Source organism: Xenopus laevis, chromosome 4S, assembly GCF_017654675.1.
Source record: "Xenopus laevis strain J_2021 chromosome 4S, Xenopus_laevis_v10.1, whole genome shotgun sequence".
In the NCBI taxonomy this organism is placed as follows: domain Eukaryota; kingdom Metazoa; phylum Chordata; class Amphibia; order Anura; family Pipidae; genus Xenopus; species Xenopus laevis.
In genome coordinates, this window is record NC_054378.1 from 78,798,515 (window position 1) to 78,813,053 (window position 14,539).

A 14,539-nucleotide genomic window follows, 5' to 3' on the forward strand; every position below is an offset into this window, starting at 1 on the left:
TAAGAAAGAAGAAGCAGGAGTCCAAGGGCAGTCTGGTTTCCTTTAAGATCTTAACAATACAGCTGTATTCTTGCCATATTGTTCTGTATGTTCTGTATTTATCAATGTAGTGTAGGTAAGGGAAAAATAGAATAGACCAACAAAAGAATATATAGATTTAAAGAGGCAATAAATATTGGATATTATAAAAAGTGGATTATTTTCAGCTACCAGTGGTTGTAACCTTGTATTTTATTTAGGCGTGTTACTTTCTTTGAATTCTTGAGTTGTTTGTAGGACAATAAAGCAGTCCTATTATTTAGAGCAGAGACACACGGGAAGATTCGGGGAGATATAGTCTCCCGGCGACTTGTGAGGCAACTTTGGGCGACTTTGGAAAATAAAGCGCTCCGAGTGCCATCCAGCTGGCGACAAATCACCTCTACTTCGGAGATTATTCGCCCGAAGTAGAGGCGATTTGTCGCTGGGCGACTAATATCCCCCAAATAGTATTGTGTGCCTCTACCCTTATTCTCTTTGACCTAAGGGATTTGTATACATTTCATTCTCAATTACTTTATGAAGGACTTTACTTTCTCTTATTATTCCATAGCATGTTCCAAAGGTCAATTCAATAAAGGGGGCTAAATATATAAAGTGTAGGTACAGAGGCAGAAACAAACACATATATTAACAAAAAACATTGAAATGGATACATGACCCTCCATAAGAATCATCTGAAAGTGTTTGTCTTCATTTAAAAAAATTGGGTTACAAGATTTTGCTTGATTACTCACAACACCCCCAAAGAAATCAAGGGTACCTCTCACTATTTGTAGCTTCCATGCTCTCTTCAGCTGCAGAAAGTGGAATGTTGGAGAAAATCTTCAATACTCTTAAAAGTTGTCCACTGTGGGGTGGCAATATAGATATTAAAACCACAGTGGGATGTTGGGAGTTGTGGTTTCTCAATCCATGCAGCATATAGTTATTTTATATGTTTTGTGTGAGGTATTTGCTTTAGCTTCTCCTATTTCTTTCCCTCTTTTTCCCTATACGGCAGATATTTGGCTTGAAATATTGAACATACAAGAATTTGCGATTGCAGGTGGGAAGATGAATTACTGATGAATTAATGAAATGGTATTCTTATAGGTACTGTACATGATATTAGCATAACTAGAAGTGTATGCCACTTATTATTCTTGTCTCTATTATATCATACCTCCCAACATTTTGGAAATAGAAAGAAGGCCGAAAAGATTTCCTGCACGGAGCGAGACAACATTTTTTTGCCATGCCCATTTTGTGGCCACACCTCCTAATTACCATGTTCAGTTTACAACATTTGTCAGGTTATGAAAGTTTGACACATTTCTGGGGGTTTTAGGGTCAGGTTTTATGTGTTATAACAGTTTTGCTAATGAAGGTGAATTGCCCTTTAAGCTGCAAGTCACAGTTTCCCCAAGAGACCTGCTTATCTTAAATAGTTAAAAATTGTTTCTTTTCTTAAAGTATCCAAGTGCACCTGCCTCATATTCTGGGCTCTCTGCCAAGAGCCAATTAAGTTTTAGAAACATTGTATCTTTTTCTGGCTGTTCAGTTCAGAAGATCAAAGAGAAAGTCGGGACATTTCAGTAACAATCCGGGACTGCGGGTTGCAATGTCAAAATCGGGACTGTTCCGTCAAAATCTGGAATCTGTCCCGCCGAAAAAAAGACAGTTGGGAGGTATGTTATACAGTATCGCCGGCAAACATTGCTGCTATTTAGAAAAGAGAAAAAGAGAGTATTGCCCTGTGCAGTATTATTTATAGAAACACTTCTGGCGGGTCAAGGTTCAGCTATGGATTTTTGAAAGACTGGATATTGTATAATATTCTCTTGTTATATCATTATGGTAAGCTTAAAGTTCCCTAAGGGCCTTTTTGTGAGCCCCAGATAAGTGTGTAGTGTGGAATCCGTCAGAAAATAATTTATATTGGAGGTTTTTTTTTATCTTTGCTTTGAACATATTGCTGCACATCTAGGGCCAGCTCTGTAGAGCTGATTTGAGATGAGAGCTTCCGGTCTCTGGCAGATGATGCAGAATGAACAATATGTATTTCCAATGGTGCAGAAAAGAACGCGTGCACTGAAATATAACAATAATCAATTCTCTTCAAGAAATCCGGGCTTTTGCTTAGTCAGAGCGCTTGAGTTACAAAATTTGATTAAAAATGCATATAATGTGGGCAACAACATTGACAAAAATTGTAATCAGTCAAGTCATTTACTATTATACTCTCGTTAAGCATTACTCCCTAGAAGAGTTTCAGGCCCTATTTACCAAAACATGGCTCTAAAGTTTCCATTTTTCATCTCATGTCTCCATAGGCTTTGCTCGATAGCTTATTTTACTTATTAACTCCTATTTAGCCACTGGAAATAGTTTTGATCATTATCATGCCATCAAGATGTATTTTTGAAAAAAACGTAACAGAAAATGCAACACAGATATTTCTGTTATATCAGTACAATATGTATTAGAATAACACAATACATTATCTGGCTGCCACAATGATGAGGCAATCTTTAGCAATTCATATCATGGAAATCCTTATTTTAAGCTCATTGTACAAGTGAATGATAGTTCTGAATTGATCTTTGAAGTGCCGAAGATGGAATTAAGGTGTTATCATGTGCATTCTCCAGTTTAGCTGTGCCTTTTTCTCTTACAGACAGCACACACCTTTGTCTGTATCGCCTAGATGCTAAAACATTTCTATGCATTCCCTTGTTCTTTAACAGTTGTCTACTTCATTTTGATCTTTTATGCTGAGAATTCCCAGGAGGGTGAGCAAGAACCGGGAAGACAAGGCCATGACAGGGCTAGGAATAAGGGAACCGTAAGAGAAGGTTAGGGATTATGGGGGTTGTAGTTCCTGTGTTGCTATTGGGATGGGTGGAGACATGAGGGGTTAAAAGAGGAAGAAAGTGAAGGGAGCATGCTCTTTTACCTTAAACAGCTCCCACTCTCCTCAGAATAAAGGAGGTATCTGGGTAAAGGGGAAATGTTAGCATAATGTCGCAGCGGGAGGGACTCCCCTAAGGGGGGAGCTGGTGATAGTGGTAACAAGTGTATGGCATAACAGGGGTTAGGCCTGGGGCCAAAGTGATGGAAGGGGCCCAGTGGAAGGGGCGTGAGTTACGTAGGAAAGCCTCACCTAGGATGAACAACAGACAGGCCCCTCACTATTAGGTGCAATTCTTTGCAGTCTTTAGCAGCTATCAGATGTTAAGTAAATTAATAGATAAATATTTGATTAAATAATTGTACATTGCCCTAAACTCAACAGTTTTGGTTTATGTTGGTCAATATTTATGTGATTTAATAAACAATCTGCGGCCTTTTAGGCCCAAGATATGACATGTGGTTGGTGTGTTATTTGAGGAAAGGGGAGAGAAGCTTGGTGTTGTTGGGAGGGGCCTGTAAGATTGCTGCTGCCCCTGTCATGTTCTATTGCTGTATTTGTCAGAGGCACTTTTAGTTAATAGGTGACACAGGCTATCACATAGGCACTAAACCAAAGACAGGTGGTGTGCTTTTGCATACCTGCAATGTTCTTCTAAATGCAATTACAGTCCAACAAGGAATAGGGCAGTGAGCCTGGCCGTTTAAACATCATCATACCAATGGGGTTATTTATCAAAGTCCAAATGTCTCTCAATATTTTCTGCTACAAACTCTGATCAAATGAGTTTGGGTTTTTTACACTTATTTATTATAAAATTTTTCCGAAAATTTGCTTTGCGAGAAAAAAAATCAGTTTTTCACGATTTTTTTTTCGAATTTTTGCCTGAAAACTTCAGGGTATTGCACGAAACCCAGCGCACATCAAAAAATCATTGGGACTTCATCCATTGACTTATCTGCAACCTTGACAGGTCTGAGATACCGGATTTTCAGATTCTGACTTTTCCATCCTCAGGGTTTCATAAATTCCGAAAAATTATTTACTAAACTCCGAATGCAAAAATTACGAAAAATTTGTGATTTTTGTAATGAAATCGGACTTTTAAAAAATCACGAAAAAAAATTGGATTTTTGCATTCGGAGTTTAGTAAATAACCCCCCACGTGTATGCGTGATAACTAGAAAAGCTTTAGGTTCTTACGTTTAGAGCTTTGTGGTCATAGCAGGAAAGTACTTTAGTTTTTATTGCCCAGTAACACCCTTTTTGTAGTCTTACATAAGGAGCTACGGTTACAATAATAATGGTGGATGTAAAAAGCATTTCTGATAATGGGATAGAATTCACAATCACAATTGATCTGTCCGGTGCTATTAGAAGAAGGAGAGGAAGTATCCGATTGCTTTCGGAACAATAAAGGAACCTTCATGAGTCAGGATTTTGATGCAGATAGTTACACTGTTGTGTTATGGGCTACAATCGTGTGACCATTTATAAAATTAAGCGTATAGTGTAAGATTGCATTCTTACAAAGTTTCAGTGAGCATATATTCTGTTCAGATCACTAGAGCTTTTTATATTCTGTTCAGATCACTAGAGAATTTAGACAACCTTCTTTTCTTACCATCAGTATTTTCCTTGACACTGTTTGCCGTGGAGACCCTTCTTACCCAATATGTCAGCATCTCAGCCAACATGTAAAGAGACTAAAGGAAGGCTTTCTTAATCAATACTGTAATCTCCTAACTAATAAATTGGTCTGTGTTTTTTAAATTGGTAGCACAAATACTTATTCTTTTGAGTATGAATGTGCGCCCTCTTACGCATTAGCCTATAAGAGAAAATGACCGTCTTTCTTTTCACTGTGTGATTGTTGGTGTGTACACGTGTGCATGCACAAAAAAGGCATTATCACATTAAATCATTTATATGCTTTCATTTTGAACTGTGCAAGATGGGTAAATTGATTTCTTTAGATTACTGACCTAGGACAGTCTTTTCCCTTGTTACTATATAACCCCAATAGTATGTTACACTTGCCAGCAATATCAATCTTTACAATATAATGGCTAGTACTGTCATTTTTTTTTCTAGTGAACATATTCTCTCTCTTGCTCTTTCTCTTTCTAATGTATAATGAAGGCAACTAACCATGCAATTTATCGTTTAAATTACCATTACAAGGACACCAGGGATAAGGGGATGTGCTTAAATTTAAGGTAGCCATACACAGGCAAATTAAAGCTGCCGATATCCGTCCTTTAGACCGAGTCTGCAACTTATCTACCAGTGTATGGGGCCTTCTGACGGGTCTCCCTGATCGATATTCTGGCGATCAGCTAGTTGATGCAGTCCTCGTCCTGTCGGCTCCCATTCTCTTTATTGTAATCCAATCCCTAGGGTCGAACATTCAGATTAACCCGATATTGCTCTGCCGTTGGTGGGCACATTGGGGAAAGATCTGCTCGTTTGGTGACCTCGCCAAATGAGCAGATCTTATTGTGTATGTCCACCTTAAGGGACATTGGCCATTCCTACTGTAATATGTGTACCAGCCAGGTTTTGCAGGGACAATAAACATTCCTGTAATGTAATAATTTTGCCCATTTAAGGGATTGTTCCCCTTTAAATTAACTTTTAGTATGATGTATAGAGAGATATTCTGAGACAATTTGCTACTAGTTTTCATTTTTTATTATTTAAGGTTTTTGAGTTATTCAGGTTTTTATTCAGCAGCTCTCAGGTTTGCAATTTCAGTAATCTAGTTGCTAGGGTCCAAATTACCCCATGAACCATGCATTGATATGAATAAGACTGGAATATGAATAGGAGAGGCCTGAACAGAAAGATGAGTACTAAAAAGTAGCAATAAAATAAATGTGTAGCCTTATAGAAAATGTGTTTTTAAATGGGGTCAGTGACCCCCTATTTGAAAGCTGGAAAGATTCAGAAGAAGAAGGCAAATCATTTTAAAACTAAAAAAAAAAAATGAAGACCAGTTGAAAAGCTACTTAGAACACACATACTAAAAGTTAACTTAAAGGTGAACCACTCATTAATTACCAATAAACATATTGGTGGTGGAGAAAGTGCTTGATACACAAGGGCACAGTTTTTTTATATATATTACAGAGAAATTGCCCTGCTGCTGAATAGTTTCCTACTCCACAAACATTGTTAGCATTCCCTTTAGCACAGTCCAGGATTTGGTAGAATACAAAATAGTGTACTAAGACCAAATGATGGTTCAACACTATATTAATAAGCTATTTTAACAGGTTTTGCCTTCTGTCAGACACCTTCACAAACAATGCATTATAGCCCACAATTATTTATACGTATTAAATTCTTCTAAAGGTGGAGAAACACATTTACAACATAACGGATTGTTGGACTGTGAGCCTAATATTAGAGTGTTAGATAGATAATATGACTGTGGTATTTCATTTTAGCCAAATCAAACTCTCTGATTTAGATATTAAAATATAGTTATAGATGAAGTCAATTCTACAATTCTGAGTTAATATGAATCAGTTAGATATTTGCTTTTTGAACAAACAGTGCTAGACTTCACTTACTGCAAAATATTATGAAAATGAAATTTGTTATTAACAGTTCTGGGTTAATGGTCTTTTGGGAGAACATGTGCCGCGGTGTTGAGGGTCAATGCAATGACAGTCAATGCCACAAGACAAGTGAAGCAGTTTGGGAATAGATGTAGACTGTAATATGTACAGTATATTGCCATGTATTGGGTTTTTGTAGTTGCCTGCTCATAGCACTCATTTCTTTATGCAGGTGACAGAGACAAGGACTGGACCTTTGGGCTGCAGCAATTATGACAACCTGGATTCAGTCAGCTCTGTGCTAGTAATGGGCCCAGAAAGTCGGGTTCAGCTTCTTGGTAAGGATTTTAAAAAAAATACCTGAAAAAAATAACTTGCACAGGCAAATAATGAGAATGCACGGCAGGATTCAGAGCATACATGATGCATGAACTGTCTTCCATAGCGGAACAATAAATCATATAAACATTCCAATGCTATGTGCTACTGGATTGTGACAAACTGGGCTGCTGGGCTATGTCAAATCAAATGCCTATGTTTTTATGTAATTAACGCCTACCTTTGCATATTATGTTTGACTATCACAAACATAGAATATGTCTTAATGTACTTTATGTATGTATATGGCACTCCATTGGCATCCATTTTCCCAACATCAGATATTGTCGCTACTTCTAGTGTATTGTGCACAAATAAACATCGTATTGCAGTTAAAGTATGAAGTCTGGGCAGCTGGTGATACCCTCACGAGTACTGCAGGTGATGCTTACCTTGAACAATAGAAGCTATAAATTAATAGCCTCAAACATCTAACCTATACCTATATACAGTGGTGCCTATTTAGAATCAAATCCTGAATTGTGTCCCACAAAAGGGGTTGGCTTATTAATGCACTAGTGGTGATTTGGCTATCCAAGGGTGTGTTTGGCGTAGCCATTTATAACATTTCTGGATCTAACATCCATCTGTTTTACATTTCACTTTGTAGAGCAGCACAGCCATTTAAATAACACTAATTGAACCAACATTAAATCTGCAAATCAGTCATCTAAATAACTGGTAAAGGTGAGCTTTCCCTCACACATTTTGTGTGCTTTATTTTGGCAAACAATGTAGGGGCTGATATGTCAAATGCTTCATTTGTGTCCCCTCTGGAAGTAAAAGGCATGATTCAATTCTAAAGTTCAATTACATACATAAGTAGAGCAGTTAAAGAGAGCACACATGAGAATTACCGTGGTGGAGAATGATTTCATAGGCAATTCTGGGAAAGCCGGTACTGCTATCCCTTTGTACAATTAATAATGCATTCAGAAAAAAAAAGCAGCTGTGTCGTTTGCTTAAAATACCCACGGCCTGGTCACCCTAATGGTTTCTAGCTGTTGTGTAAAACTGCAGATAAATGCAGTTTTTGAACATCTTTAAACGCTGACATGTTTTTACCATATAAAAGAGTACAAAGGGATTTTAAGATTCATTGCCTACTGAAACATTGATGAAACCTTTCATGTTCAGAGCACTCGCATTTACCCCACTTCACCTTATCATGTATATACACAGAACATCACCACATATGGCCGCAACTATAAAACTAGGCTCACCGCTGATTTACTGCCACTAAATTGCTTTTCAATTCAGTGGATTTATCTGTTTACAGGACCACACTCCAACACTGGGCACTTAGAAAGTCATGATTTAAATCTGCTGTTTGTGTGGCAGTTGCAGGTGACTGGGAGCATGATGTGAATGCTCAATTACTTGCTGTTTATTGTATGCCTATCTGTTTGCCAAAAGGAAAAAAAATGGTATCTATAATGACATTTCTAGCATCCCTTAGCAAACAGCCATCCGTTTTCTAGCTGCTGCAATTAACTGTAGGTCCTTGGCTCCAGCTAAAGCTGTACAGCAAACAAAGCCAAAAATAGGTACAGTATACAGGGGTATGAATAAATGCATGACATATTCTAGATACAGGCTCTGCTTGTTTGACAGTTGGATTATGTACGCTTACAGTGTCTCTTGTAGCATTATTTTGTATGTACAGTAGTACAGGAGTCGCTTCACTGAGATAGAAAGGTCTTTTTTAATTAAATGTATTATATCCACATTTCTCTCCCAATCAAGGGCTACAGGCGCTGCTTCCTCAATACCTACGTGCAAGGTTTGTGAGGGCTGCATTGTCCTACATTTCCTGTAATTCCCAGGGGGAACTGGAGTGCCGTGGGGGAGAATGCTGGTGCCGTTGTGATCCTGCCTACCCACAATGCAACTGTCCAAAAGAGGAAATCCACCTTCTGGAGAAGAGCCTGGCACAGGCAGAGGAACAGAGTGCCAGTCAAAATAAGGAATTTGAGGAATCAGGTGAGAATAACATTACACTTCTGCTGTGATTTGTTTTTTTCTATATTTTTTTAGTATACAGATTCCTCTATGACATCTGAAGGGACCACTGGGCATGTTCCCCTTCTGCTTTCATTACCTTAGGTTCAGACCCTTCTTTAAGACTGGAACACCTACTTCCAGATGCGCTGCTGTCTCACTGTAGGGGGATTAGGTGCACAAGTCAGGGGTGGGTCAGGATGGTCCAAGCAAAGGTGTTGCTCATAGTGGTGGTGGGGGAATGGTGACAGTTGCTGGAGGAGCATGGAGTGGTGCCGTCACATGTTAGCCGCACTGAAGACACCTAAGCCCCTCTTAAACACTTTAAAGGGGACCCGTCACCCAAAAAAAAAAATCCAAATCCTATTTTATCACATTAGTCAAGCAAAATGAACTTAAATTACACTATATAAATTATTTGAATCTTGTTTCCTTCAGTCTGGGGATTCATAATTATAACAAGCAGGCAGGAGCCATTTTGTGGACACTGTTATTAAGACAAGTCTTGCATCATCTCAGAATCTTGTTTGTGCACCAGAATGGGGGACCTGATGTCCATTTCCTTGCCCTGGCTACACAATGAAACGGTAAAGAGAATGGGGGAATGCAGGGAGAGCAGTGACATCTAGGAAGTGCTGAATGGAAAGTGAAAGTAATTGTCTGCCCCGCCTCTATGCCACTGGCATAGAGGAGGGGCAGACAATATTTGATTGACAGCTGAGATTTTTAAATGAGCTTACAACAGCTCTGAATGCTTCAATAAAAAATACAAATTGGATTTCATGTTTAATTTGAAAAGGACTTTTAGTATACGGATTTTTGTGTCTGGGTGACAGGTCCACTTTAAGGGGATTTAATATCACCATGCAAAGCATTCCACAGCTTCAGTGCCCTCATCATAAAGTACCATTTATTTTTCTTTAGGTGAAAATTCTGCATCTTGTCCTTTGTTCTCCCACTTTCTGTCTATAATGACCTCTAATATATTTGTCAAGAACATTCATGTCCCCTTGCAAGTGCCCTTTCTCCAAAGAAACAACACATTTCCTAGTTGCATGCCTTTGGACTCTTTCCAGCTCAATAATATTTTCCTGTGGACTAGTGCCCAAAATCGCACTACTCTTAAGATGAGGCATTGCTATTGATCTAGAAAGAGGCAAAATTAGGTTTTTGTCTCTCGGATCAATGCCTTTATATAAGAAAGTACTTGATTAGCTTTATTAACATTGACTTGTTCCTAATTTGATTTCAAGTCAGATATCCACATTAATCCCCAAATTCTTCTCAGTTAAGGAGACCACCTAACAATTCAATTTAGTGTATACCTAGCATGTATATTATTTCTGCCCAAATGTATAAAATTGTATTTATCAACATTGAGCCTCATTTACCAGTTGTCTACCTTGTTCTTCCATTGAATCAAATGTAAAGTGGAAACCTGTGTGGGAGGTTGGATGGAAAGTTTAGCAAAATTTCAATGCCCAGCTCATTAATAAAAATATGTTGAACAGCAAAGGGCCAAGTATAGCTCCTGTGGTACACCACTAACACCTGTGATCCAATTAGAAAATGTTCCATTTACCACTCTTTGTAGTCTGTCTTTTAGCCAGTTCTCTATACAGGTACAAATACTATGTTCCAGAGCAATTTTCCTAAATGTAATCTGTAACCTGTGTGGTACTGTATGAAAATGCTTTAGCAAAGCCCAAACAGATCACATCCATTAAAAATGTATTTGTCAAATCAAACTGATCAAACTTAAATTTGTAAATGATTGACCTTTAATTTGTTAATGACCAGCAGCATGTCCTGGTGAGCAGACTAGGAAGGAGTAATATGTTGACTGTTGCCAAGGCTGATACACAGCAGAATATTTTAGCCAGCCAGTGTGAGTCTTTAGCATTTACTCAATGATGTTAGAAGGGAGTGGGTGCTGTGTGCATTGCTGGGAGAACAACTAATGCTATACTGGATTGTTTAATGGAATCATTTCCTTCCCAAAATGGAAATATGTAAATACATTTTAATTTACAGAGTGCTACTTGTGTATACAACACTGCACAATAAAATAATACAATATTAGAATAGAGGGAGATCGATACAATAATAGAATATATAAATACAAAAATACTTGCTTTCAAGATAATGCATTAAGAGAAAAAGGAAGGTGGTCTCATAATGCTTAAAGTCTAAGTGGGTTGGGTAATTTGCAGACAGAAACATGAAAATAAGTGCAGAAGATTACAGTGGTTGGCATTGACTCATAAGTGTAAAGGGTTACATGTAATGGCATTGCTACAAGAGGTAGTCTTTGGTCTTAAACTTCAAGAGCTTGATGCAGGATTCCCTGTGGAAGAATTAGAGGCACATTTACTAAGGGTCGAATATCGAGGGTTAATTAAGTTTTTTTTAAAGATACAGTACTGTGACTATCGAATGGTCGAATAGTCGAGCGATTTTTAGTTCGAATCGTTCGATTAAGTCGAAGTCGTAGTCGAAGGTCGAAATAACCTATTCGATGGTCGAAGTACCCAAAAAAAACCTTCGAAATTCAAAGTTTTTTTACTTCGAATCCTTCACTCGAGCTTAGTAAATGTGCCCCTTAATGTATGGAATTTTAGAGGTAAGGAGCAGAAAAAGAGCAAAAGTGTAAAGTAGGAAACAACAGTGAAAGTGGGTGGTGTGACCAAGCCATGGCTATTGGAAGAACAGAGAAGTCTGCTAGGAATGTATGGATACACAATAGAAGATATATAGATGTACAATGGAATGAAAGGCTTAGAAAATCATGAGAATGAGTTTCTAAGCTATTGGCTTTATGAGTAGCTGTACTAAAGATACCAATAGCAGAGGGGCTTAGTCTCTCTAGAGGAGGAGGCAGTAACAAAATTATCAAGGCAGGAAGAAGGAGACTTAGGATAGAGGAATTAGTCATCTGCATGTGAATGAGGAATACTTTGGTTTTACTGTAAATAAGTCAATTCTGAGGAGATAGTCGAGTGAGTCTCTTGGTGAGGAATGTATTATAAAATGGTATTGAATATCATTCGTTTTGTATTTCTGGAATGAGTGGGAGTAGGATTTGGGTGCTTCTCCGACCAGCTAAATGATTCTATCAGAGCCATCAGCCTTATTGGTGACCATCATACCATGACAATCCAGAAGCAACTTTAATGAACATATGTCTTTACTGCCATTCTCTTTTGTGATTTGGCGCCATGGGGCAGTAAAACACTCTAGACTAGGGATGGGCGAATTTTTTTGCCTTGTTTCGCCGAAAAAATGCCGCCCATAGACTTGTATGGCATTGAGCGTCAAAATAAAAAGACGTGCGTCAAAAAAATTTCGCCGCACAACAAATTTTTTTGACGCCCGTAGACTTTAATGGGCGTCTGTGACATTTCGCCGGTGGCAAATTTTTGCCGAAATGGGTCAAATTCGCCCATCCCTACTCTAGACAGCTTCCATTGCCATTTGGACTCATTACTAACTAACCATATATATAGGGCCTCAGTGGAGAATGACTGGCCAAAACCTGGTTACAAAACAGGCAGATATCACACCGATTTTAAATCCCATCAAGCACCACACTGATGCTTTCATGCAGTCCCCACCCACTGGACAGCATGATTCAATATCTGATAAGCCCAGTTAGCCCCTGCATCTGGGTGACCAACTTGGACAAAGATCTCTCATATGGCAACCTCTCCAAACTAGCAGATCTTACATGGTAAGCCACCATGAAGTTAACATTTCCAGCTTATCTTTGATGCAATTTTAAGTTCTTGAATCGGGGAAGTTTTTTGCGTTGTATTTGCTATGTATATTTTTAGCCCCTGTTCCTGTGTCTCTCCCTAAAGCAAATGTATTACGCAGATAGCTATTGTAGGCAGTAGGAATGAATTATCCTTTATTTAGAATGCCCTGACATATTGAAATATATGGTTGCTCATTGTCTCTGAAAGAGATTCTAGTTCCTATTTATCAGATTTGAAAAATATATGTCGTACACCTTTTTCCGTGCCAAAAACATTCAATACTACTTGTTAAATAATGCACTGAGATGTTTATAGACAAAAAGCTGAATGAGAACACAAGAAACCACGGAAACTGTGATACTGAATGAAACAATTCTGTTTCTAGGTGCTATAAAAGTCACTAATGCTTTTGAGTGTGGCCTGACTTTGTCCAAACCTAGATTCTGGAATCCAATGAAGGCTGCAAAGGAATTCTGAACCTGCCAAATTAACAGAAGAGAAAAAGAAAGTAAACAACAGTAAACAGAGAGGTCCTTATACTTTCTAATTAAGATACAGTGGTGCAAAACTAAAGGACTGTTTGTCCTACATTTTAGGATTCATTGCACAGTCATCCAAACACTCTGGTCCTCAAAAACAAAGGAGAGAATATATATCACCCCTAATCGCAAAGTACAGACTATGGGGAACATAGCCCAAGGGCATGTCCTCACTTAGGAAGTTTTGATTTATTATAGGATAGACATGATCTATGGACAGTAGTAGTCTTCAAATATATCTATGTTTCTATCAAGCCAAGCAATATATTATTAATATATTATTAGCTATATATTCCTTGAGGCATTAACTATTTATCCTTATGTTGTGTGTTATAACTGAATCGTGAAGGCAAAAATACCCATGAAAGGCACTTCATTTATCCTTGTTATTGCTCAAAGTCAGAATTTGTCCGGGAACATCTGCAATATCTAGCAATACAGTTAGTTTCCATGTGTATTTTCCAATCATTTCTTTTTTTTAAAAAGGTTATCCTGTCCATTACATATTTTCAACTCACTGGGGATAACCTAACTCCTACAGTGTTCCTTGTCACTCAGTAAAGGGCCCAAAGCATCTGAAATGTTCTGCACATAGCAGCTGTCCCGTTAATAATCTAGATTGTGCTGCCATGGCAACAGTAGCATGCTGATGTGACTTAAATTGTATGGATGTAGAGGAGATATTTGACAGCTACAGTTTGAGAAAGACCTCATACTAATAGGCTGTAGATGCTGTTAGGAACGTTATGAATAAACTGGTATAAACAACCTCTTGCAATATTCCCTGTCTACCTTCAAACACTGCCTGAGTCCCTGGAAATATGTTCTTATACAGGTATGGAACCTGTTCAGAATGCTCTGAATCTGAGGTTTTTTAGAAAATCATGTAAATATTAAACCCAATAGAATTGACTTCCTACCAATAAGGATGAATTGTATCTTAGTTGGGATCAAGTACAAAATAGAGGTTTTTTTATTACAGAGAAAAAGGCAATCATTTCAAAAAATGTAATTATTTGATTAAAATTGAGTCCATGGGAGATGGTCTTCCAGTAATGCTGAGCTTTCTTCATAATGGGTTTCCGGATAAAGGATCCCATACCTGTATATTCAAGAAAGGACAAAATATGACATTCCCCCAAAATGTGGTACATACTGGTTATGCCTAGAGGTATTGCCATTTTTAAAAAATGCTGTGCTGAGTATAGTAACAGAGTACAGGTATAGGGCCTGTTATCCAGAATGCGCAGGACCTGAGGTTTTCCGGATAAGGGATCTTTCTGTAATTTGGATCTTCAGGGGAACTATCACGATAATGAAAATTTTATATACGATTCCTCATGCTGAAATAAGAAACTTTCTAAA

General features: G+C 38.0%; 1 protein-coding gene across 2 annotated transcripts in view; it reads left to right on the plus strand.

The window, feature by feature from the left end:
• The window catches only part of brinp2.S (BMP/retinoic acid inducible neural specific 2 S homeolog), a 109,899-nt gene that overhangs the window by 71,565 nt on the left and 23,795 nt on the right, over positions 1–14,539 (plus strand). For both annotated transcript variants that reach the window (XM_018260949.2, XM_041561500.1), the window contains exons 5-6: positions 6,731–6,836; positions 8,623–8,859. In XM_018260949.2, coding sequence (XP_018116438.1) covers positions 6,731–6,836; positions 8,623–8,859 — 343 coding nt within the window. The remainder of the gene's footprint in view (positions 1–6,730; positions 6,837–8,622; positions 8,860–14,539) is intronic.